Source organism: Crocodylus siamensis, chromosome 9 (assembly GCF_052110815.1).
Source record: "Crocodylus siamensis isolate JL-2025a chromosome 9, ASM5211081v1, whole genome shotgun sequence".
Classification (NCBI taxonomy): domain Eukaryota; kingdom Metazoa; phylum Chordata; order Crocodylia; family Crocodylidae; genus Crocodylus; species Crocodylus siamensis.
The window spans coordinates 65,017,299-65,044,513 of NC_143403.1; the positions used below are offsets into that span (position 1 = coordinate 65,017,299).

Sequence of the window (27,215 nt, forward strand, 5' to 3'; positions counted from 1 at the left end):
AAAAAATGAAACCTAATTAAGGAGGAATATTAACATTTGTTTTTCCTACCCAAGTAATGAACTATTTCAAAGCCAGCTCAGATTGAATGGGTCTGAGCACTTATTGTTGTGATGGTTTAATCCAGGGGTCAGCAATCCCTGGCGTACGTGCCAAGCATGGCACGCAAGGCCATTTTGCTCGGCACACTGCTGCCAGCCATGGAGTCCAGGCTGCTCCCAGCAGGCGGCTGGGAGGCTGCAAGCCCTGTTGCAAGCAGACTGGGCTCTGTGGGCCAGCTGCAACCGGGGGGCTGCTCCAGGCTCCAGTATGTTGGCACTCTGGCACCCTCTGAGGTAGACACTGTGGTTTTTTCAGCACTCTGGCCAAAAAACGTTGCCTACCCCTGGTTTAATCAGTTGGGTAGCCACAAGGCTTTATTTAGATGCTGGTTAAGGCAAAGATACTCTGGACATAACCCAGTCATTAAGAGAGGTTCTCTACGTAGCATTTTAGTGATCTCTGGTGTGCTCTGAGCTGCACTTTACCCTGTGCAATTCCTGTTCTTGTGTTGCTGCCATCCTTTATGGTGTCAGACTTTAAAGAAATCCTGAGCAAAAATCCAGCTGTAACTTAAATTATTTTAATTGTGAAGCTTTAATAATAATGGATATTGTTTGTGGAAAGGTAGAATCTAAATTCTGATTTATTGTCATTTTCAGCAAAAATCGTGTGCCTGTTAACCTTAGACCTGCTCTTCTGCATCTTTTACCAGTAATTTTCCAGTAGTGTACCAGTGGCTGTGGTTAAAATAAAGAGCGTTATTGAGTTGAATTTATGATGACGATTTCTCTATAACAGCTTTCATTGAGTACTTGTGCTTCTATGTTATGCCCACTGTCATGGCATCTAGGCACCGCTACTGCAATTAATAAACTAGGGCAACTATGATTGTGCATGTTTTGAGGAAAAAACTAGCTGGATGCAAAGCTATGAAGGTTTTTGTCCTTTATGAAAGTTCCATAAGAACCATACTGTGACAAATACATAATGCTGAAGAGTGTTACATTTTTAACAGGAAGGTGTTTCCTCCTTTTTTTTATGCTAATCACCTTTTGCCCCTTCATTTCTTTCCTTAAATTACATTAGAATGCAAAAGGGGATGCTTGACAAATCATTTTGCCACTTGGCACTTGAATCTTAGTTTTTTAAATGTGAAGTTTGCCTTTTTCAGAACAGCATGTGCCGCACGGATTAAGCTTGTCCTTACCTTTAAGGACGTGCCAGATGCTGACCTCCATAGGAATGTTGTCATGAAATGGGGCCTCAGCTGGAGAGTGAGTAAACACTCAATTTGATTAGTTTATCAGTAATTTTGCAGGGTTTTCGCTTCCTTAATATAGACTGAAAAGCAACAGCTTTGAAATAGTTCAAAAGAAAATACTTCCACCCCAAATGTCCTAATTGTCTGATAGGAACAAAGTAATTTCCATTTGTCTTGCCTTCATTTCAGCCTGTTTTAGGGACAGGAGTATATTTTAATAGAAATGATTCTATCCAGTATCCTGTGTCAGCAATGCTTACCACTAGATGCTACACAGGAATAACCACCTGCATAATGTGGTTCATTGCACGATACTGGCATGGGGGTATTGGAATGATTGGTTCTGAAAAATATCTGCTGATTTCTGCTGATCTTCATATTGCATAAGGGCATATCTACATTGTTGCCTTTACTCCAGGTTCTTTATATGTTTTAGCCTAAACTTTCCTTTCATGCAGCCACATAAAGACCAATTACATTTGGGTTTTCATGCTATGAGCCCTTGCTTGCACTGGGGAAGGCATGGGTCAAAAGCCAGTGTTTTGTTTTTAGGCAGGCTTTAACGCTCTCTCCCCTCCCCACCTTGTTTTGCGGTAAGGATGCAGCAAGGATAAGCTTGTGTGGCTGCGTTGGAGTTTAGATAGCTTTTTACCTTCTTACAATTCCCAAGGCCCGTGCTGTTTTGGTCCTTCTAATTAATCGTTCTGTACTCAGCTCCTGTGCATCGGAAGTCACCTACTCAAGCAAATTGTGGTACAGTATAAGTATTCCAAAACTGAAACATCCAAGTACCTTAAGGCAAAGACTGTTAAGTCCAGCAATTCATCTACTTGTCACTACAATAACACAGAATTTGTCTGAGTCATTCACACCCCGAGTACCGAGCATCTGGTCATGCATGAGAGATATGAGCAGGAATGGTGTAATCCCTAGACCAAAGCAAGACAGGATGGGACCAGAGGAGTCTCCTGACAGAAGAGCGCACACAGTTGCAGGAACAATTCTGGTGCTGAAAATGGCTGTGGAACAGGCTATATGCTTGAATGATCTAATGAGCATCTTGGGGCCATATTTAAGGATATGTTTGGGGATGGGCCCAGGTAGCATCCTGGACAGGAAGTGGCACTGGAACTGCAGCTGGGTAAGTGGGGCTTCCATCTTTGTTATAGGGGAAATTATAGTATAAGTGGGAAGGGTTTTAGAGTTATGAATAATACAATGTTTTCAAAGGATAATGTGCATTTGGAGTTTGAGGGTGGTAGCCATGCTGCTTTGGTAGCCATCCCTCCATGTGTAATCCAAGATGGACTTGAACATGGGGAGGGGAAATGCAAATAATGATGTTATTAACAAGATAACACTATTTCTAAAAAATCATAATCATAGGTTTAGCAAAGACTAGTGAGTATATGTAAATACTGTGGATACCGCACTGTTTGCAGTTGCCACATGAATAGACAGATTGGCTGGGTCCACATGAATGAAGAAGTTTGTTTCCCTGGGGACAAGTAGCGGTGGCTCACCTTGTAACCCCAGCAACCTTACCTGGGGGCCTTAGGAGCTACAGCCATGGTGCTCCTGCAGCTGGGATCTCAGCCAGGCTCTGGTTTTGGGTGGCACCCACTGCTGCCATGTGTGTTGCCCCACTTTTTTTGCCATGGGTTTTTTTGACCCTGGGCTCTTCCAGGGCCAAACCCCCTCCCCATTGCCCTCTTCCCCCCTGGCCCTGCAAGATAGAAGATAGGTCTGCAGCACTACATACCGCATGTCCATGCCTGTCTGGGTGCAGCCATTAATGCCATTATTCACATTAAAAAATGGTCTTAGCTCAGCCTTGGTAAATCCCAATGGTTATATTAAAGTCTTTGGACTTTATAACATCTCCCTTTAGTCCTGTCTGTTTCTGGCATTGTCTTTAGGAGGGCATCACATTCAAATCCAGTCCAACAAGACTTTGCTTCTTAGTTCACATCTTAATGTTTGCTCAAATGTTCCTCTATTCCTGTTAGTTAATGTTTCTGAATTGTTTTATGTAGGAGGAACTCTGCTGGCCCCTGATATTCCTGGGCAGGGCAGATTTTCAATGGCTGCCTCTAACTTGCCAACTCTCTCCTGTTCTTGATGTGCCGTTCAGTTAGGAAGTGACAAAAAGTTTTCATTGGCACATAGAGATGGAGTCCATCACCTAGCCTGAAAGAGTTTCTTCCTCTTCCATTCTGGGACTTTGAGCAAGTTAATATATTAGGGCTTCCCCCTTCTGAAATATGTTTGAAAACAATACTAATAAAGGACCCTTACTCTGGTTTCCTGTCTCCTCATCTAGGTCCCCAAAAGTTTCAATTTTCTAAAAACTAAATAAGCCTGAAACTGTTGCCATACGGTCTCTGGTTTGGCTAGGTAGCTAGCAAGGCTTTCTGAACACGTTGATGCATAAAAATAGTACGAAAGCTTATAGACTAAGTGTCAAACTGGCCTTGTAGTGATGCAGAACATGGAGAAAATATGTTTTTTTTCTTGGCAGGCCCTTCCATCTCTGCTGCCCAAAGACATCCACTCAAGACTGTTGAACAAGCCTGAAGACAATTGAAAAAGGCCCTTGTACGATGTTCACAAGTCAGCCTAAACTACTTAGTAAGAAAGAAGAGTGGGACATGAGAGAGACAAAATCAAGGAGGGAAGAGAGCATGGTCTTTGAGCAGCGGAAAGAGGAGTAGGACCAAGCACAGCCCACCAAACTGCAGCCCCAGCTCCTGCAGCAGCATAAGTGCTGGACTCTTAAAGCCACTGCAGTATTCAGGGCTGGGTGGGCTGTATATTACTCCAGAAATTGCCTCTTCAATTCATTCCAGTGTTTCTGACGTAAGGAGCTCATGCCAGATACCCAATTCTATTATTAGTGAAGATGTTTTGCTTGCACTTTAACTGGCATAGTTTTGCACTTACCGTTTTCTTTGTATGTTGAAGGAAAGTAGTATGCTTATAATTTTTTTTAAGTCTTTATTTTAATACTATTTTTGCTTTGTTAATAAATGTATTTGGTTATAAAACGTAGTTACTGTGAGTGCTTTCTGAAAGAAAGGAATCTGAATTATAGCCAAAGCTTTCATTAAAGTACTTGATTCACTTGCACTATCAAACAGAAATAATCACAGTTGTTTGTGTAATGTCTGTGATGATCAGGGGATCTGGGTTTTCCGTTTCCCATGGAAAAATGGAGTAAACTGCAGATTTTACCTGGTACTAGAGGCAAATGCAGATTTCTCGTTTTACTGGAGAAACCCGTGGATTTTGCAGTTTTGTGACAAGCTCTCTGCAGACTGGCATCCTGCAAGGGGCTGGGAGGAAGCGAGAGGAGTGTGGTCTGGGAGGGGGTGTCATGTGCATGTGGTCTCCAGACAGCCTGGAGAACAGCTCTCGCAGGTAAGTTGAGGGGAGTGGGGGGATGGAGGCTCCCATAGGGAGGGAGGGAGTTGGGCTGGAGCTCCTGCCCAGCTGGACAGTGCTGGGGGTTTGAGACTCAGGGCTGCAGTGCGTGGCTGCAGGGCCCCAGCGGAGTGTGGGATGGGGTCATGGGTGGCTCATCTGGGCAGGGGGCTGGGACTGGGGCTGGCTCCCTCCCTGCTGCTGCTTGCGCTCTCAGGGGGGCTGGGAGAATCTGTACCCCCAGATCTGTGCATGGGATGGGGGCAGAGCAGGTTGGGAGGGGCTGCTCCCCTCTGCTACATGCACTCCCAGTGCATGGTGTGGGCTGCCTGCTGTGGGGGGGAGGGCTGCTCCCCACTTCTGTGTGCATTCCTAGGGTACAGGTGGACCTGTGAAGCCTTGATCAAGGCATGGGGCGGGGTGGGCTGTCTGCTTCAAGCTCATGCTCCCTGCCCTGCAGCCCTCCCCCGGGGCGTCTGCAGCTCAGCATGTGTGACCAAGCACTGCCAGTGGAGCTGTGCAGGAAGCTGCCTGCCACTGCTAGCTCTGCACTGCCCGTGTACCCTGTGCGCAACCCTAAATCGCTTTAGCCGCACAGGCAGGGGATGCCTTGCCATGGCAGCAAGGAGCTTGCAACAGCAGGCAGATTCCTGCATGGCCCCACTGTTTTCTGGAGCGCCAGGTCACACGCTGGGCTGTGGAGGCCCCAGGGGAGGGCAGCAGGACAGGAGCCTGCAGTGTGCAGCCTCCACCCCGTGCACAGATGTGGGGGACACAGGTCCCCTTGCCCCCCCCCCCCCCCGAAATGCGTGCCATGACAGGGAGTACTCCCACCCCTGCCCAAGCCCACAGCTAGCAGGTAGCAGGGGGAGAGCCAGGCTCTGCTGCAGCAGCCGCCACCTCCTGCCATGGGCAGGGGGCTGCAGACCCAGGTCCCTGACCCTGTAGCCCTGGCAGTTGGGGTCTCCTCCTCTGGCAGGGCTGGGGGAGCTGGAGCAGGAGCTGTGGGTGGGGGGCACCAGCAGGGCTGGGGGGATTTTGGGGGGAGTGAGGGGCAGAAGAGCTGGGAGGTTGTGGCGGGGAGTGAGGGGCAGGAGCAGGGCTGTGGGTGGGGAGTGAGGGGCGCTGGCAGGACTGGGGGGCTGTGGGGGGAAGTAAGGGGCACCAGGGGAGCTGTGGGGGGCCTTTCATTTTAATCACAGACTTTGGGGGTTTTAATCAAAATTTGCAATTTTTTTATCAAAGCATTTGTGATTTTTTTTTATTTTATTTATTTATTTATTTTTTATTAGGGAAAACCAGGATCCCTGGTAGCAATGCACAGCAGAACATCGTCTCATATATATAAGTTACCCTGTAATGAAGGATGTGGGCACACAGAGAATCCCATATTTCACCTATTTAGACCCAATTCTAGTGATGATTGGTACACTGCTTGCTTCCCTGTACTGGGCCTACAAGCCTGAATGTTTTGAGCCTGCTGTAAGGGAAAATGATCATGCTTGTCCTTGCAGATATTGTACAGTATGCAGCACGCCACAGTAATATGGATCAAAACGGTTTTGCAGATGACTGTATTTTTCTTCAGTCTGCCAAATGTGTGCGCTCCAAGCATTATGATTTTAAGTGCAACTAAACCTTTTGCAAGATTTTCTGAAGAGTTTTATGAGCTATGGGAGGAGAGGCTGGGTAGGATCCTCTACACTATAAGTGCATACAGATGTTGCATGGATGATCACATTGTTTGGTCCCAGACTCTCCAAACAGGAAACCCTAGATCTTTTTGGCAACCAATGTTATGCTCTTTTCAAATGTAGTTCATGGCTGTGTTCATGAGCCTACCTTTGTGGTTGAATGAGGCTTACAGAACAGTCCCTCTTGTGAGTGATACCACAAGGAGGTGCGTGAAATGTAGGCATTGGCTTTTTTCCTAACTAATACCTAGGCCTTTTTTGCAAAGCCCACTTTTAATTTTGGTCACATTAACTAGTGGTCATGCATATGAATAAACCACATTGATGACTTCACAAACCCCTACAAATAACAGTGCAGAAGTTTGACTTGCAAACCCCTAATTGGTTAGGCATGGCTTATTGTGATTTAATGTAGCCATTTTCAAGATACAAGGTGGAAGTTGCAAACTGCTTTTGACCTTGATTGTGTTCTGGCTAGGAGTTTGGGGCAAGATCTCCTTGCAGTCCCATGAAGGTTCGTTCACTCTAATGTGGAAGTTCTCGAGTCCCAGCTTGGTCCACCCAGGCCTTCATGATTATCATATGTAGTTCCATCACTTTGAACTAGTTGCCTTGCACAAGGAATACTAGTTTGCAGTTACTGCATCTCCACTTTGCCATGAACAAGTTCCCTTCAAAACTGTAAATATATCCTGGTGCTAACCTAACTCACTCACTGTCCCTAGTAGCCTTTGATCCTCACTACCTCACATTACATTTTTATATATTTCTGGCAGTGCATTTTTATATTTCATCTGTCTCATCTTTACTATGGCACTTTATATTTTATACTTTTAAACCCTTAAGGAATGTACTCCCTATAGAATGAAATTATACCCTGGAACATTGTTTAAAACTTCATTGAAATTGTATTTGGAAAGTGATAAAATCTGCTATATTGGGCTGGTCCCTGAGTGAATGCTAGTGTGAATGACAAACCAAGAACGTATGTCAGAGGAACTTACCATTACAAAACTCTACCGTACAAGCCATTTTAGGCTAATCAAGCCAAGGAACTGATTCCTGGAACTGAGCACCCACCCTATTGACTATTCTTGTAACCCATGACAATACAGCCATTGAGTCAGTCAAGTCAAGGGTGGACTCCAGAAACGTAGGTACCAGCAGGCAGAGATCCCTATGATTAACAGCTCTCATGCAGTACTCAAGACCCACGTGAGACAGCGACTTCCAAATTGGGCAGCCAGGATGATGCTGGGGGATCACACAAGTCTACCAGAAACATAAAAGGCAGTGAAGTGTGACCCTCAGTGGTCCCTTCTCATCCAGTACCTGACCTACTAAGACAGAAGAACAAGTAGAGGCGACCCCCTTTTGGAGAAGACATTGCCTTGAAGGAAGCTGACCATCAACAGGAGACTCCAAACTTTGGAAAAGTAGATATACAACACCAGTGCTCTCAGAATAATTACAGCAGCTACTATACACTATAGTACATGGGTTGTGAGTGAGTGTATGTGTTAAGGTGACCAGTACCCCTCGTAACTCAAAGTTTGCATTTATGATTTTATTGGTAACTTCACATCGTATCCAATAAACTAGAATTTATTATGATCTCGAGAGTTGGTCCTTTGTAGCCAACACGGACAGTTAAACTGCACTATGAGAATAGTATATTGTCATTAATAAATTGTCAGCCCCTCACAGCCCTAATTTCATGTAATCTGGAAAATTTAGATCAATAACAATCCAAAGATATGGTTAAAAATAAACATTGATATTATGTGTCAAAATTTTTAAAAATGGAGTTCTGTCAAGCCTACATATGACAGCAAAGGGATTTCCTTTGCTGGCATTGGGACACTAATGTACTTTCAGTCTGGGAAAGAAAAATCATCACTCATGTAGAAATACTTTCTGCATGTTGTAACATGATGCCCTACAATTTTGGTGTGTAATTGAACCATCTACAGCATTTTGATTTTTTTGTTTGTTTGCTTCTTTCATCTTATGGTTTAAGATATTTCGATTCCTTACTTTTGAAGATCCAGTCTTTTTCTGGTTATTCTTTCACACCTAAGATTGTTATAGGTACAGTTACATTTTTTAATCTCAGAAAAATAATTTTTCTAGCACTTTCATTGTCATATTTTTCTTTCCGTATAGGTTGAGGATCTCAGGAATAGTATAGATAACATTGCACAAAATGTGGAAGAAGTTAAGAAAAAGCACAGCATTATCCTGTCTGCACCAAATCCTGAAGGCAGTAAGTCCTTTAAAAAAATATTAAATATGTATGGTAGTTACATGGGTGGGTACTGCTAATGGATAGGTTACGGTTCATCAGAATAGAGTTTTAGAGCTGTGTTTCTCAACCCCTGGGTCATGACCCAAAAGCGGGTCATAAGAACATATTGAAAGGGCCGCAAACAAACTTTAAAAATTGCTTCTCCTTTACAGGAGAAAAACATGGGAAACCGTGGCTTTTTCTTGCAGAGTTCCAGCCTGCCAGGGGCTGCTTGAGGCACCCCCCTACCCGTTCCACACACTAGGGGCTTGGGGGTGGAGGGCAGCAGGGCAGGAGTAAGGAGCACTGGGTCAGGACTGGCCATCAGTGTTTATATATGGGTCCTAGTCCAGAAAAGGTTGAGAACCACTGTCTTAGAGGGTGTTAACAAATATCAATATTTTCAAAATGCATTATATAAGTCCCAGAAACCAGACAGAAACTCACCCTATTCAGTTTGTTAATGTAGTATCGGTTCTTGTTGATGTTGGTTTTTGTTATTATTGAATTTTCATTAACTTGGAAACAGCTTCCCTTTTGCTGTTTGAAACTGCTTTTGGTCTTCAAGAAAAAGTCCTAGTTGTTGGAAGAGTGAGACTAATGCTCCTTCCTTTTGTTTTTGCCAAAAAAAAAAAAGTGGGGGCTAGAGAAAGAGAGAAAAAAATACCAGCCATCAAACTGCTTCACTGGTCTGCTGAAATGGAGAAATCCCAGGTTGAGAGGTCTTATATAGGAAGTCCTGTGGAGACAAATTTCTACTTTCAGAAAGAAGAAACTGGTCACTAGGGAAAGCTGCCTACTGCAATGTCCACTTTTGTTGAAGGAACAACACTTAAATTTATTCGTGAAGACAATCCATACAGAAAGATGTATTTGTAGTGTTGAGATCTAAAGCAAGGGTGTCAAACATGAGAGGTGGGTCATTGGTTTCTCACTGGTGAGACCACTCACCTGTGTGTCCTGGACTTGGCCTGCAGGGCCATCGTTGCAAATGGCGCAGCTCCTGTGACAGCAGTGTTCATCTCCACAGATACTGGAGTTGCTGGTTCAGCATGACTCCTCCTTGCCACCCTTCCCTCCCCCCCCAGTTGAGGTGGTTTTAGTCATTCCTGCCAACTAAGATGGGTGGGAAGGGGAAGGGGGATCTGAACTGCAGCAAAATGTGTTTAATAAACATATGGGAGTATTTGAAGATGGGTGGATTAGGATAATGGTAAGAACACATAATTACCCAAATTAGCAATGTCCACGGTCAACAAGGTTAAAAAAAATTGAGACATGCTTCTCAGAGCCAAGCTATACTTGATACAAAGCACAAGTGGTGCCGTTAGGTATGAAGCCAACTTTAGAGCTGTATTAACCTCCTTGTTCAACTTAAAACAAGTTCCATGGTTGCTGTAAATGGCACCCTTTGTGCCCATTTTTTCAGTTAGGGATCATTGGCCAGCGACTGTGAAGGGGTAGAGTAGAGCAGAATATATCCTTCTGGATTTACTCCATCCTGGAGAAATCCTTATCTGCTTGGTAGGCCACCTTTAGAGCTCCTTTGCACTGCTCTTCTTCCTCAGATGTCTTACAGGCCCTGAAAATTGGCCTAAAATATATTTACATCTACAGATAATTAGTCTCCTTAGTTTTGAAGCTTCTTTTAGTAAAGCTTGCAACTCTATTTTTCACTGGGTATCAGGTTGTATATAATTACATCAGTACAGCATATATGCTAGCATTGCATGTATACAGTTGTGTTTTTGTTCAGTAGTGAAGAATTACTCTTCTGTCTATTCATCACTCATTAAAATGTTCAAGTTTGTTTTCCTGTTTATAAGAATATCTGTATATTTATCTCAAGAAAGCATAATGCATAGGGCGCTACTTTCATTTTGAAAGCACTTTTGGCCACTTCAGTATTTCAAGTAATCCTACTAATAGCTATAAAGTGCTTTATGGAAGTTCATGTGTGCCTATTGGCAAGATGTAGCCTTTTAAAAAAACAAACATTGTCATCAGCACCATGTGCCCATATAAAAGCAGCGTATGATGAGAAACTATTTAAAACTGCAGTCTGGCTTTCAATGGGACTTGTGCTTCTAAGTCATCTAGGCCTTATCATATGCATCTATATGTCTAAGAGCTTGATTCATAAGCTACTTACAGCATCTGCTTCTTGGATTCACTGTAGGGACTTAGCTAAATCCCTCTACAGTGAAATATAGGCAGTGCCTGGTACAGTGAGGTGATGTGGTATGTGGAAAACAATCACTGGTAAGTGGACAGAAGTGTATACATACACTATTTATAAAGGGGAAAAAAAGTGTTTGAAAAATAATTATCTTGATGAAAAGAAATCGCTGTACTTTGTTGTTTGAAGCCCTACTTTTAAAATCCTACTTAAAAAAAAATCCGTAATGATTTAGAATGAAATGCTGTGACCTTTGCTTTTAGTTAATGAAATTAATATTTCCCAAACTTGAACACATGCAGTGACAAATATAAACCTAAAAAATGTGAACCTGGTTCTGGTATAAAGCATGCACATCTTTTAAAGAATGAATATCCAGGAACCTTCTCAACATGATTGTTACTGATTCTCACTGCTGTAACATTGCAAGGAGGAAATTAGGTATTAATAGATTTTAGCTTCCTTTATTAACTTAATACTTGCTGTGGTTGACAGCATCTAAAAGTTACTTAACCCTGCAGTTTATTTCTATTGCTTATCATTTTCTCATTTAAATAGTTACAACGAAAGTATTTCCCCATTTGTCAGTAAATAGAATAGATGATCTGCTCAGGTCCCTTCCGACCCTAGAAACTATGAAACTATGAAAAACTCAAAGTTACCTTGCTACCAATGTGGACGTTAATATTATTATTCTGCTTATTTCTGCCATAATATTCATATATGCACTAATCCTAAGGTGTCATCAATGGAGAAATCTGATTGTCTGGGCACTGTATAACCATGAAGTCTTAAAGAGTTTGTTTTCGTAGGATTTTTCAGCCGACTAGATTGGTCCTAGTGCATTTATACCAAAGTGGCAACAAGGGTGGAAGATTTTCCCCAAATTATTGTTATGGAAAAAATATTTAATGCTTGATTAACCACTGCATTGCTTCACTTTGTACTAAAATATCATCATTGGTTTAAGTGAAATTACACTGCCAAAAATCTGGAGTAATAATCTGGATTTTATATGGAGCGATTAATCAGGCCTAAAGAGCAAAACAGGTTATGGGAGGAGGGGAAAGACGGTGTATAATTGGATGCCAAGTGCAATGGGATTTAGGTGCAGCAAGTTGTTACTGGTTGCAAATTGCCCAAGTTAGGGCTCCAGTTCCTTGGCACTATCCCTAAGAAGAACTTCTTTTGCCTGGGAGAGGAATATTTCTGTAAGAGGGTGATTCTGCACTGGAGAGAGTTAGTGGGGAAGTCACTAAGAAAAATTAGCCCTGAGGAAGGAGCTGCTTTTGCTTATAACTGTCACCTTGCTGCTGTAGAAAATGGAAGACTTATTTTAATTAGAAATTGAGACTAAATGGTTTTTGCACTAATCATTAGGTGTGCAACAGAAGCACACGAGGCCATATTGTTTGTGAGAGAGTTGATATCTGAACGGCGTATATTTAAGTTGTTGTATGGTGCTAGTAAAGATCAGAAAAGTGTGTATGCTATAAGTAGAAGGAAATGGGAAGTTGAAGGAAGGAAGGGTGTGGAGAAAGCTCCATAGCTTCAATTAAATAGTTTCTTTGAAACACAATACGTTCTGTTGAGACTAAGGGTTCTGATATCAGGTTTGTTCGACTAGTCAAAAGACTTGTGTTTAAGTTTCAAATGTAAAATGAGAGGAAGGAAAAGAGAATGAGAAACGCAGGTGTTTGTGCAAGTGTTAGTACAGAGTGGCATTTATACTAGGTACGATTAAACAGTTTTTATTGTTCTGAAAGCAAAGTTGTTGCTTATTTTTTTAACTTATTTTAGCTCTGCATCTATATGGTTACTAATTCAGGTTCACCAGTATTTTTAAATGTGAAACTTTGTAGGAAGTTTCTGCCAAAGAGTACATAAGATTTAAAACCGAAGGTGTTTTACCAGATTCAAACTTAGAACTCCAAAAGATGCATCTGTTTTGTAATCTCATCAATATTCTTTTATTTATGAAGGTTATAGTACTTTATGGTCCAATAAAAATTACCTAATTAAAATATGAAGTAAAAGATGCATGGCATCTAGTTTGAGTATCTGAAAACGTAATGATGATAGAAGTAAACAACATCACTATCTCTTGTTATGTCCATTAGAGCTGGCTCCCAACGTGGGGCATGTTGCTGAAGCACCTCTCCACAACTTCTCCGACTGTCATGGCACCCCAGTTGAAAAGCACTGAGATGGATCCAAATTCAGGAAAAATATGGAGGGGGCATTGAGGCTAAATGGTTGAGAATCAGACCTAGTTGGGGGCAGGATCTCACCCTGCCGTGCCCTTCTCTTTCTCATTCCTGCCCCCTCCCAACTCCTTGTCTGTACTGTGTGGGGGGGAAGAGTGCAGCCCCTATTGCTGTGGCTGCTCCAGCAGGGTCTCGCATACTACCAGCCACTGTTGAGGCCTTTCCTGCCAGCCCCAGGAGCATTGGAAGTGTGGAAGGGACAAGCCAAGTGTGTGTCTATGGGCTGTGTCCAGTGCCTGTCCCAGGTGGCAGCAGGAGCCTCCTGTCATCCAGTGTGCAGATCCAGAGTCCTGCAGCTCTGGGAGGAGTCCAGCATAGCCCTGCAGTCCTCCTAGGGCACGAGTCCCCGGATCTGCACATCGGATGACAGGAGCATGCCACTGCTACCTGGGGCCAGCAGCAGCAGCAATCTTCCCCATGCCCAGCACTGGTCCCAGGCGGCAGTGGCAGCCTCCTGTCATCCAGAGTGCAGATCCGGGGGCTCACACCCCCAGCTGGAGTCTGGCACAGCCCTGCAACCCTCGTGGTGGTGTAAGCCACCAGATCTGTGCGCCGGATGACAGGAGGCTGCTGCTGCCAGCAAGTGTCACGAGTTTTGCTTTGAACAGTTTGAGGTGCAATTTCCCAGAAACCTCTGCACCTGTCTCCTTGAAACATGGCAGGCTTCATGCCCTCAGAAGGAACTACCATCCCTGCAATTTTCATCTGAATCAGGCAAGAAATGACAGTTTTAGGCATTTTCATGATTCTCCATTATAGCCTATGGGTGAAACAGTTTTGATGAAATAAAACAAAACAGTGCTTTGAAACGAAACAAAATGACAAAACGAAACGCTGTCCCTTCAGAACAGCGAAACAGACATCAAAATGAAACGGTGCCGTTTTGCACAGCCCTAATGATTACCTCCAAAAATTCTTGCCTCTTCCAAAAGGAATGTTCACTTCATCTGCATTATTTATCATTGAGTACAAATGTTTTAAAAAATGGTTTTATATTCTGAAATTTGATTTTATATTCTGTTACAAAAGGAACAAAGGAAGAACTTGAGGACCTAAACAAAGAAATTAAGAAAATTGCTAATAAAGTTCGAGCCAAATTAAAGAGTAAGTATTTAAAAAAAAAAAAATTGATTTAAATATTTCATAGAATTTAACGCATGTGTGTGTGATATCAAGGAAGGGTTTAAATTTGTGGAATTTTCACTTCAGTATAATAGCTCCATCATAATCATATAACTGAACCCATACTGTAAGAAAATGCAATATAGCATCACACAAAATCTAGTTTTACGTAGAATTCTAAATGTTCAAATAAGTGTCACTTATTGTCTCAAATTTATATGTATTTACTAATATATTATATATAAGGAAGTCTATAGAAGCCAAATACATTAGATACAGGCACAATACTCAATGAAATTTTTCTTTAAAACAAGAAGCCAGATGGTGTAAGATGGTGTGGGCAGTCCTGTATCAGTCTAATTGAGAATCTGGTCCAAAATTTAAATTCCTACTGCAGAGTGTTTTGGAAAATCAGACCCTTTATTTAGATAAATAATACTGTAGTAGTCTCACGGCTTGTATAAACAGGGAAATAGTCTGCCGAAAAGGCTACCATGAACTACTTCACCTGTGTAGACACTCTGGGTGTGTCCAGATGAACGGGAATGCGTTTCCCCAGGGACAAGTAGCAGCAGCACACTTTTTGCTACTGCTGCTTGTGCCCAGCGAGCACCTGTGTCATGTGCACTCTGGCATATAGCAGGTTACCCCAGGTGGGCTAGGGGAGGCTGGGGCCAGCAACTCTGCTGGCTGCTGCAGCCTTACCTGGGGCCTTCCCAGAGCTGCAGCCTTTTTGGTGTGGGTTTTCTTGACCCCGGGATCTCCCAGGGTCAAGCCCTCCTGCCCACGCTGCAAAGCAGCAGTACGGGAAATGGCTGCATGTGCGATGTGTGGAGCCGCAGATGGGTCTGTGGCACCATAGACCATGTGTCTGCACTTGTCTGGACACACCCTTTTAATCCACAGAAAGAGTGCTTTTTTGTTAATCCACTTTGAAAGTGAGCTGAGTTAACCTGTAAAAGGCACTGTTTTAAATTAAAACATAGCTCTTTTTTTATTCACTAGGTTACATTAGGTTATCCATAACTGGATATCTCGAGTTAAGGCTTCATTTAATGAACAAATAAGTGTCCAGTAAATGAGGCGTATTATTTAATTGTCCTAGCAACCCAATTTTGTTAAACACTTTTTAAACATAACCCCATTTAATCAGTAGGAAACAGGTTTCGTAGTTTCTAGGGTCGGAAGGGACCTGAGCAGATCATTGAGTCCGATCCCCTGCCATGGCAGGAAAGAGCACTGGGGTCAAACAACCCGAGCAAGGTGTACATCAAGCCTCCTCTTAAAGCCCCCCCCGGGTAGGCGCCAGCACCACTTCTCTTGGAAGTTGGTTCCAGATCTTAGGTGCCCTGACAGTGAGGTAGTGCCCTCTGATATCTAGCCTAAATCTACTCTGTGCCAGCTTGTGACCGTTATTCCTAGTCACTCCTGGTCGTGCTCGGGGCAACAGGGACTCCCCCAATGCCTGCTGGTCCCCTCTGACTAGTTTGTAACAGGCCACTAGATCCCCCCTCAGCCTTCTCTTGTGGAGGCTGAACAGGTTCAGGTCTCGTCGCCTCTCCTCGTAGGGCCTGGCCTGCTGCCCCATGACCATGCCAGTGGCCCTCCTCCAGACCCTCTCCATGTTGTCCACATCCCTCTTGAAGTGCCACATAGAGGGGGAGAATCACCTCCTTGGACCTGCTTGTGATGCATCTGTGGATGCATGACACGGTGTGGTTGGCCTTCCTGACTGCATCCCCGTACTGCCGGCCCATGTTCATCTTGGCATCAATGATGACTCCAAAATCCTTTTCTGCCTCTGCCCTGATGAGAAGGGAGCTCCCCAGCCTGTAAGTATGGTGCCGGTTATTCCTCCCCAGGTGCATCACCTTGCACTTGTCGGTGTTGAATCCCATCCTGTTCTCATCTGCCCACCCCTGTAACCTGTCTAGGTCCTATTGCAGCCTATTCCTCCCTTCTAGCATGTCCACATCCCCCCACATCTTGGTGTCATCAGCAAATTTGAACAGGGTGCTTTTTACCCCCCTCGTCCAAGTCACTGATGAAGATGTTGAACAGTGCGGGCCTGAGGACCGAGCCCTGGGGGACCCCACTGCCCACGTCCCTCCAGGCCGAAAATGACCCATCCACCACCGCTCTCTGGGTGCGGCCCTCCACCAGTTGCCGACCCAATTGTCTGTGTGGGTGTTGATACCACAGTCCCCCAGTTTTTTAATGAGAATGGGGTGAGAGACAGTGTCGAAAGCCTTCTGAAAGCCCAGGAAGACTATGTCCACTGCTACCCGTACGTCTAAGGATTTGGTGACCTCGTCATAGAAGGCCATCAGGTTGGTCTGACAGGACCTGCCTCTAATGAACCCGTGTTGATTGCCCATAAGGTTACTGAAATTTATTTGTATATTTAAGCAGTTGAATTTTGCACCTGGTGTTTTGTATCAGTAATACGTTTTAGTTTTTATTATGTGATGAATCTTTTTATGGACAAACTATCTGTTTCTATCTGTTATAAACTCTAAGATTTATAAACTAACTTACGTTCATAAAATAGCAATTATTTTTAGTAGCATCAGTATAATAGTTATGCTGTATGTTATATCCCTAACTCCTTTTATAATATGAATTTTTATTTTGTTCCTAGCAATTGAACAAAGTTTTGAACAGGATGAGAATGCTAATATAACTTCAGTGGACCTCAGGATACGAAAAACACAGGTAGGATGCCCATAGGTGAACTGCAAGGATTAAAATAATAAAATCTCCAGAAGTATGACAGTCATCTGTAAAAGGGCAACAACATTTTCGGGAACCTGCAGGCTGTGTTATTTTTCTGTAGCTGTATTTTGTTTGTAGGATGTTGCATTATATAGATACATTTTTTTTTTTTTTTTTATTCTTCAAATATTAGCACTCTGTATTGTCCCGCAAGTTTGTAGAGGCCATGACAGAATACAATGAGACGCAGACACTTTTTCGTGAGCGCAGTAAAGGACGGATACAGCGACAGTTAGAAATAAGTAAGTGACCTGAATTTTGTTTCTCACTTAGAAACCTCAATTCAAATTTTAAGATTTTGCTTATCAATAGATTGTCTTCTGTTGTTAGTCCTTTGTTTTATACTGTATAGGAGTAATAATAAAACTTGCCATCCAGCTACTGGTTTTGCTTTCCCATAACTTAAACCTTAGTTTTTGATACCAATTTTTTTGGGGGGTGGGAGAAGGGTTTGGTTTTTTGTTTGGTTGGTTTTCTTGCTCTCACTGTTTAGGATTGTTCAAGCTAACGAAACAAATCCACAAAAAACGTTTTCTTAACTTGTTAAATAAGAAAGCACCTTTTAAACTGGGGAATTCAGAAAACAGTTTATGGGACCTACAAGAAACCATTTTAGAAGAGATTGCAGTTTTTTGTACTACCCTCACTTAATACAAGAGCTTCCTCTCTTGTTTCAGATATTTCCAAAGTTACAAATTTATGTGCAAGTTCAATATACCCTTGAAAGCAAGTTCAATGTCAAATGCATCCCATGGAGGTGTCATCTGACCCTCATGGTTTCTCCCAGTCCACGCAGCCCACTTCTGAATCTGGCCCACAAGGGGCTGCTGTGTGGGCAGTCTAACACACAGCAGGTTAATGTCACCACTACCACTCACCCTGTCACCAAATGTCTGGTGTGCAGTCCCTACTAGCAATGCCAGGCCGTGGTGACTTTAACCTCCCGTGTGCTCATTGTGCTGACACCAGCAGCTCTGGCAGGCATGGTGAGAAGCAACACGGACTCGATCTGGAAGTGAGTGGTCAGGCCTGAAAGAAGCCACGCAGTCTGGATCCAGCCTGTCACCTCAAATGAGAGTTTGACACCTGTGTTTGTAGTCTTTATTATACAGCAAGTACAGCCAATGTGCTCTGAAGCCATTATTGTTACAAACCATTTCAAAGGTGGTGTGGCATCATGGATGGAAGTGTTAGCAATCTGTGCTCTTGCTTGGGTGGGCAGCTCTTCCAGTGTCTAATGCCTGCACTGCAGTTGTGTCCAGTGCCGGTATTTGTTCCGTGGTTTGGATTCAGTTAAAAAGCAGAAGTTGTGAAGTTGCTAATACTTGGTACAGAGACAAGTGGGTTAGGATGAGGTGTCTATGTGCAGAGGTCCAACAGTTGCACTCAAACAGGTGAAAACGGTTAAGCAAAGAATGATGACGTGCGCTGTACAGTTTGTATGCGGGTAGTTCCTAGATGAGTGTAAATCATAGTTTGATTAAACCACATCCTGTCCATTTTTCTGCTTAGCTGAGATGAAAGCTTGGACTATGTGGTTGAGGATTCTTAGAAGTTAGTTTCAGTCAAGGCAGGGTATAAAAGAAGGCTTAATATGGTCGCAGGGTTTTTAAAACTTGATTTTATTTGGGTGTCTCTGACAAAGGATTCTTTACTGTGTTTTATTTAAACTTATGAACCGAGATGATTTGTTTGCGGATCATTTAAATGGAACACAGTTTTTGTATTTTTCCTGGTTGATTGAATATTGAATGTTATTCCCTGGCTCCAGTATCACTTGCTGAATTTTTTTCTTTCATAATGATTGCGCTTGTGAAGGATTGCTCTATTTTTAAGGTACTTTTTCTTAACATAATAAGCTGATTTTTCCACATTACAATGAATGGAATTGGTTCTAGCTTTTTTCTCGGCAGCTTAACCAGAAACCTGGCAAGTTACACCAGAATTAAACACTTATTCTGAATAACTTTAGAGCAGAAGATCAGATGATACCTTTTCATTTTGTGGATGCACCTTAATACAGAACTTCTTGTGAATTGCCTGTTAATATCATCAGTCTTGTGCATATCACAGTTTCCCAGCTCATCCATTCTGTAGCCGCCATGTATTATTTCAAGTGCTTGCAGGGAAAAGTAACATTAGACATTTTTTAATGAATTTGTAACGGGCTCTGTGTTTGCTTGACAACTTCTCAGTCAGCAGTTTTTTGCTGAATGGGTGTTTTGCTGACTCACAGTTGTAGGTGAGTCATTGTATCACGTGGGGATAACGGTAATCAGAGTGGCTTTCTGTAGAGGACCTGAAGTGTAATTGAGAAAATCCCCAGAGAACAGACTAGGAAGTCAGAGAAAGGCAAATGAGAAAGGAACATAGGACTGAAGAAGACCTCTATGGTTACTTGGTCTACAGCAGGCACCGGGACATATATTTTAATTCATTGGCTAGGATTTGGCTGAATCTTGTGAACTTTTGTTTTGAATTCTTGTAAATAATGCCAAATTCCAGAAAGAGATAAGTACAGATTCCTGGCCACTTTTTTCAATTCTAGAACAGGACAGAGGAAGCTGGGTCCATATGATCAGCCAACTTTTTGCACCGTAAATTGCCTGCAGGACCTCAGTTATTTAGCTTCTGTATTTAGGACTGGGCTTTTACGTGAACATTTCTGTTCCCTAAGCAGCCTGAGGACAGAAATAGGCTCATAATACCATATAATAATAATAATAATAATAACAGCAGCAAATATTATCACTGTTGTTCTTGTAATCTACTTGAGCAGTGAGACTAGAGTAACAAATCAGACAGTTACTATAGTAGAATATGGGCAATGGCAACGGTAGGAAAGCAATGTGAGTTAACAGAAGTGACAAGTTAATACAGCTGAGGCAAATATCTGTTATTAACTGTTACATGTGATCACTGTTCCTGATAAGAAATACTTGTCTTTTTAAATTATGAGCCTAGCTATAGTAAATAATTTTATTATGAGTAGTTAAAGTAATAATACTTCCTAACAGTAGAATATGCCTTCTTCCTAGCTGGAAAAACCACTTCTGATGAAGAACTGGAAGAAATGTTAGAAAGTGGTAATCCTTCTATTTTCACTTCTGATGTACGTATTTACAACCCAATTTGTGGCCATCGTATATTTCTGCTGCTTCCTTTGTTCAAGACCATGTCAATTACATTAATCATGTCTGTCTGTTTCTTTGTTTCTTCTTCCAAAGATTATATCAGACTCCCAGATTACTAGACAAGCTCTAAATGAAATTGAGTCCCGTCATAAAGATATTATGAAACTGGAATCCAGTATACAGGAACTACATGACATGTTTATGGACATGGCAATATTTGTTGAGACTCAGGTAACTGAACCAATTTACATATACTCTTCATTTTCTGTAATTGAGGATTTTTTGAGTTTTCCTGTTTAAAAATATGCAAAAACAGTTGCATTCCTTCAAATCTTAGTCTTGCCACTTGCAGCCTTTTTATAGCTATTATCTGTTGTTTGAATTCTCTTATCGCAACCTGTGAAACTAAAGAAAAGCTGCTGAATATTGACATTAATAGATTTAAAGCCGAAAATTATCATTTGATCACATCTATTTGGGATAATCATGTAATCCATCATGTACAAAAAATTGCTAGATGTTACTGGATAAGCATGTTGCAGTATGTATGTCTGTGTGCGTTTAAAAGTATAAATCCCAAAGATAAAACTGATTTTTAGTTATACCGTCTAATGTCCTAGTCAGGACTAGATAATATGTTGGATAAATACATTGACCTAGATTTAGATTTGAATAGTAGGTAAGAATAATTGGTCTGACTATGCCACAGCAACAAGGATTTGTTAGGTATGGCAAGAGACTAGAATGTGCTGGACTGGAATTTGCAGAGAAGCATAAAAAAGACTTGCACAATGTGTACCCATACTTCCATATAACTTAATGTTAATAGGAATACAGTGGAAGAGCAGTGACTGCAGTTGCTCAATTTCATGATCATTATGTGGTTAGAGATGGAAAGAAAAGATACTGGGGGTTAAGCAATTACTGTTTTCATTCTTCATGAGGCTTGTTCAGTTGACCATGCTAACCCAGGTTTTTAGGATTAGTTGATCTTTTTTGCTGTGAAAAATAAAATGTACATTAAGTGCATGATAATTCAATAGGTAGTATTGTAATCAACCTTCATTTAAGCAATCTTTATGAAGGAGTTCATACTTTATTGTATGTGTAGCTTTAATACACAATGAACAATTGTGAAAACAACTAATAGATTGTAAATGTGTGGAAATGAACGAACTTTACTTGTGCATCATTCTTTAATACTTTGCTGTTCGCTGCTGCTGATTATGACTTCTGATGGACAGAAACACTGGTAACAGATCTGTTGTAATATATATCAGCAACCTTGCATTTCAAGTTCATTCGTCGCAACTAAGCTAAAATTTATTCTGAACTGGCATTCTAAGCTGTCAGTTGTGCGGAATCTTTGTCCTTAAAAACTATGACTAATTTGGGGTATGTCTAGGTACATCTGCTTGCGGTTTCCAAAAACGTGTTCAGACATTTTTGACCTCTTCCGTATGCCAGTTCCAGACTATCTGTTAAATCATACCTTGTTCTTAGGATATGCTTTAAATTATCAGCATTTTATTCCTGTCTGCCCTGTTGTTTCCCCCACCCATCTAAAATTTTCTAAGAGACCTTGCTTCTTGTTCCCTTTTTTCCCATTACATATGGATGCAAAAAATGTCACCCATTAATTCATTACACAAATAATTCCTTCCCTTTTTAAAAATGTTACATTTATGTGGCTGTCTTCAGGTCCAGCATACTGGTTTTTATGATGTTGCTCTTGGTGATAACGCCTCTTAATAACTGTATTTTAAGGGAGAAATGATCAACAACATAGAAAAGAATGTGATGAATGCGTCAAACTATGTAGACCATGCTAAAAAACAGACGATACTGGCTACTAAATATCAAAGTAAAGCACGAAAGGTATGTTTTCCTATAACTATATTAAGAATTTTACTAGTATGGCACAATACAAAAAAACCTTTTTATTCTGTTCTTTTATATGTTGTAATTTAATTTGCTTGTTTCTTTCTTGTAAGGCTTGGCATGAAAGTGATGCTGCTTTGCTTGCTTTAGAGTTACTGTAGAGGATTCAGACTAAATTAAACTGGACTAGAACATTTTTATCTAAGTTCTTCATGGTCACTGCTTTCCCATCTATTTCATACTCACTTATTACAGGATGCAACTTCCTGAATCTGTTCTGAATATTCTTTTAGTAGTATTTTGGATATTGCTTCTGTGTAAGGAGAACAGATAGTGATCCACACACTAAATAAAGACTCTTAGGCTATGTCCACGCAAGCGTGGACGTTTGTTTCCCTGGGCTCGAGAAGCTGCAGCACACCTTGTCCCACCTGTACCATGCAGCCTCTGGCACGCAGCAGGGTATCCTGGATGGGGGTGGGGGAGGCTGGGGCCAGCAACTATGCCCCGTGCTGTTTTTTTGCAGCATTTTTTGTTTTTGACACTGGGATCTCCTGGTGTCAAATTTTGGTGCCACATTGCAAATTAGCAATGCAGTGAGTGGGTGCACATGTGCCACATGCCGTTTGCAGCGCCTAAGACGGTTTTGAGATGCCACAGACTGCATGTGCATGCTCATCTGGATATGTCCTTAGCGTTCTTTTGCCATCACAATAAATTGAACATACAGAAAATATAAACCCCTAGAGAGTATTTAAATTGTAATGCAAGTAAATATCCTCCATGACTCCCTGTATTCATTTACTACGTCATCTCAGAATTTTTTGGGAGCTAAGTGAGTTTATAGCAGTACAGGTACTCCCCGCTTATCGTCCCAGTTAATATTCTTTTGTTATTACGCCACTGATCTATTAGAGGATATACTTGTTTAAAGTTGTGCAATGGTCGGTTATAACATTGTTTGGCTGCTGCCTGCTACTAAATAATTACTGTGATGTAATTGGATTTGCTTAATACCGTTTTGCTTAAAGTCACATTTTCTGAAATTAATAATTCTATTTTAACCTTTTCTTTGACAGAAAAAGTGGATAATTGTCATTGTATCACTGGTCTTGCTTGCGATAATTGCTCTAATTATTGGTTTATCAGTTGGTCGGTGATGGCTGGATAACTTCAGCATGCATGCCTCTCTGCCAGCTTGGCAGTAAGTAACTAATCCACTACTTTTGCTTTTGTTCAGCATTGGCAACTCACTAAGCAAAGGCACTTTACTGTTCTGGCTCTTAATACCCATACAGTATAATGACCACACAAATGTGGATGAATTACTAGATCGGATTCATCATAAGTTCCTGTAAAAGCCCTTGTGTGTTTTCACAAGTGGGCATCTTGCGAATAATTAAAACTGTGACATCTAGTGGTAAATTACTCAGCTGGGAGATCACATGAGATACCTGAACGTTTAACATCAGTGGGACCAACATTGGTCTGCACTTTCATTGGCGTATAACTTTTTCAGATCAAGGCAGTTTCTTCTAAAACTTTTAGAACAGCTTTTTTGCTGTATTAGTAGAATAAATTATTGTTGTCCACGTAGCAGCGCCATGTCCAGTTCAACTTTGATGAGCAAAATCATTCACTTTCTAATTTTAGGACATGAAGTTAATTAAACTAACACTTTTTAACATTGGAATGTTTTGTTTTTGTTGTTATTGATTTAACTTTAGTTTTAATTAGAAATTACTAAATGTACTAAACTACATAGAATCTCAGATAGCTAACTGTGCATTGGACTTCGTAATATATTATACTCTATGAAGCCCATTTAGTAGGGCTGTGCGAAGCTTTGGTCCCCAATTTGATTTGGCGGAGATTCGGCACAATTTGGTGGCCTAATTGCTGAATCCAAATCAAATCAGAGGACCTTTAATTGCTCTGAATTGAATTGGAGCCCTCCAAATCGATTTGGAGAGATTCAGAAAGATTCAGAGATTGGGACACAGACACAGCTTTAAATACTTTTTCTACGTACCTCTATGTAGCAGGCAGTTTGTGAATGCTGCAATGGTGGGGCACATGAAGTGTCCCACAGGAGCGCGGGGGACTCCTAAGTCCACTCGGCAGCAGACCTGGAAGTGGACCAGAAGTACTGCTCTGCCAGAGAGCACGCGGGGTTGGGGGGGCGTGCCCCACCCCCCAGCTCAGCAACTGATACCTCCTTGGTCTTGGGGGGGAACCCAGAAAGGGCACAGGGCCCTTGCGCTCCTGTGGGATGCTCCATCTAGCCCACCATCGCAACATTCACAAGCCGCCCTGGTACCAATGATTTAGTATATAATTGGTTTACTGACTTTTACTGCATGCTACTTAATACTCTGTGCATTCTTAAAGCTATAAGACACAAGTATCTACCAAAAACGGTTAACATAAGAATTTTTCCAATTTTCGTGTTATAAATGTATATTTTTTTTCTTCATTCTCAGCTTTCATATTTAGTGAATTCTAATGTATTGACGGAATATACTTTTCCTTTTAATTATAGATGTTCCACAAAATAAATGGACAAGTATTAGGTTTATAAAGTCAGTATTGGGTTCTCTCTTCTAAAAAAAAAAAAAAAAAAAAAAAAAAATTGAGTCACATATCAATATTCATCCATATTCTGTGTGTGATAGATACAGAATACGCATATGTGGTTACAAAGTAGATTGGAATTCTGATATGGTGCCTTAATCTAGATTTTTCTGGTTTTTTTTCAGAAAATGATGTTCATAATTATTTGTGTAACTGTCTTGCTTGTGATCCTTGGAATTATCCTAGCAACCACGTTCTCATAGCAAGCATATTCCAGGAAATATGAATCTTCAGACACTCTAAATCACAGCTACACTAAAACTAAATACTGTAGTTTTGTGTAAGGGATGTTTTACACCAAGTTACCATGATGAGCTATCATTAGAAATTTAAAAAAGAAAACTCAGTGGTCCTTAATGTTTAACACTATTGGAGAATTGGACTATTTATGGGATATGGGTTTGGATTTCATCCTAAACTGCATGCATTTGTGAGCATGAACCCTGTTTTTAACCAATTTAAAAGTCAAGTTAGTTGAGAAATCAGCTTTTGATTTCATAGTGTTATGAACACAATTTAATTAACAAAACACTAAATAGTTCTATATTTGGCTTTACTCTTCAATTGCTAATATAAATCTAGTTAAGAATGTTGGTAGCACATTTGTGTTCTCTTCTTATTAGGAAAATAATTGATTTTTTGAACACTTCTAATGAGTTGCTAGCCATAACTTTGACTACAACATTAGCTATTCAATCATCTTTCTGTATCTAGTTTTTAAAGAGAAATATCTTCCCCTGTGGCAAGTACTGCATTATTTTATTTTCAAACTCAGTTTTCACTTAAGGATGATATTATACAATTGTTTTTCATCGAGAAAAATCCAGGGTCCAGAAAGCTTATGGAAAGGAACTGAAATGCCTTCTTTTTATAGTGACTATAACATATTAAACTGTTTCTTAAAATCTCTCCAGAAGATGATTTGGAAAGTTTCGCTCAACAACACTGCAGCAAGTTGCATTAACGTAGACTTTGAAAAAAGGCCTGGATTTCACACATCACTGTGAAGCTTGCTGTTCAATTTTGTATTATTTATATTAATTTGCTGTGTTTTAAAAAAGATTTTAAGCAATTAATCCACATAATTAAGAAAATGGTTGCAATACTTTCCTGGAATAATAATGCAGTAATGAACTGCAAATAGCATTTGAGCTTTTTAGAAAGATATGCACGATAAATTGTATTTTAGACCATAACACTAAATTGACTGATCAGTTTAGCCTTACAATTTATGTCAGTATGGCCAAATCCCGTACTTCATCTTGTTCCTCAAAGCAAAAATCAAGCCTTAATTTTCTAGTGTTTTGAAAATGGTAGTCCATGATGAAAGCAAACAGGAACAAATATGCTTCTTTTAGTTGCATTTTAGTTTGGGATTTGCTAAATGAGACACTGATTTGTTATGAAATTTACTTTTGTGAATTTATGTAACATGTATGAAGTGTTTAGTGTTAATAATATGTATCGGTTATGCTAGTTTGTAAAGTTTTTAAAACTTTTCAAATGTAACCAATATAACTGAACTTATTGTTACATTCTGTACTTGTATCTTTCTGTGTAAAATGTTTGTAATTTGTATTTTAATTTCTCATTGTTTTAAATATATTTGTGTAGATATGTTGAGACAAATGTCAAACAAGCATAATGGGTGCCTTCGTAATACCTGGCCTAAAACTTTGTTTGTTATGATTTGAAAATATTACTCTCCTTGGAGATGATGTTATATGTAAAACCTTTTTTATTCCTGCAGTTTACTAAATCCTTAAACCTTAAGATATATTTTTATTTAAAATATCTGAGATCCATCTTATATACTAAAATGTAGCTTTAAGAATACAGGCCATTTAACTGCTTCCTAGTATTCAGCAACGCGCACAACATATAGCATCTATTGAGGAGTATTCCTGCACGATAGTGCCCAAATGTACTGTGAATTTCTCTTCTGATTTGTAGCTAGTCCTAAACAAACTTGTAAAAAAAAAAAAAATAGTCATGGACTCTTTTAAGTTTACTGAAATTTTCATCATCAGTGAACATTTTTGTTTTAACCCTCTGTTGGAATCTGAGAAGTCTTCAGTGGTTATGAGAGGGTCTTTGTGTAAAGTACTCATGAGGTTGGTTTGCCTTAATAAGTAAAGTGCCTTTTATTGTCTAGCTTTTTTCCTATTATTTTTTCAAGTCAAACTTATTTATAGGAATTTACAGAATATTTTAGTTCAGGAAATACTCCATGCTGTCATTTCAGTCATCACCCACAATGCCAACTGCATATAATAACTTTGTGGTTTATCTGTTCATGTACAAGTGATTCTTTATCAGTAATATCAATTGCCTAGATCATGTACTTGTTATATAATTGCCTCAAATCAGTTTTTTATATATATATATATAAAAGACAAAGAAATAGGTATGTGGCGTTGTGTAGAATGTTTATATAGATATGCAACGCCACATACCTATTTCTTTGTCTCCTCAAAACTTAAGAACTTATTTCTAGTAAAATTTTATGGGAAAGTCT

At 40.7% G+C, this 27,215-nt stretch overlaps 1 protein-coding gene across 3 annotated transcripts in view; it reads left to right on the forward strand.

Moving 5' to 3' along the window:
* Positions 1-27,142, forward strand: part of STX2 (syntaxin 2) — a 44,180-nt gene extending 17,038 nt beyond the window's left edge. Inside the window, exons 3-10 of one of the 3 annotated variants that reach the window (XM_090062438.1) lie at positions 8,585-8,684; positions 14,181-14,255; positions 16,915-16,988; positions 17,182-17,290; positions 20,087-20,160; positions 20,276-20,413; positions 21,950-22,060; positions 24,823-27,142. In XM_090062438.1, coding sequence (XP_089918564.1) covers positions 8,585-8,684; positions 14,181-14,255; positions 16,915-16,988; positions 17,182-17,290; positions 20,087-20,160; positions 20,276-20,413; positions 21,950-22,060; positions 24,823-24,900 — 759 coding nt within the window. In that variant the 3' untranslated portion in view covers positions 24,901-27,142. Of the gene's footprint in view, positions 1-8,584; positions 8,685-14,180; positions 14,256-16,914; positions 16,989-17,181; positions 17,291-20,086; positions 20,161-20,275; positions 20,414-21,949; positions 22,061-23,142; positions 24,698-24,822 lie in introns of those variants that run through there. The other 2 variants (XM_090062437.1, XM_090062439.1) reach the window with 2 other exon arrangements.
* Positions 27,143-27,215: the final 73 nt, after the last annotated feature.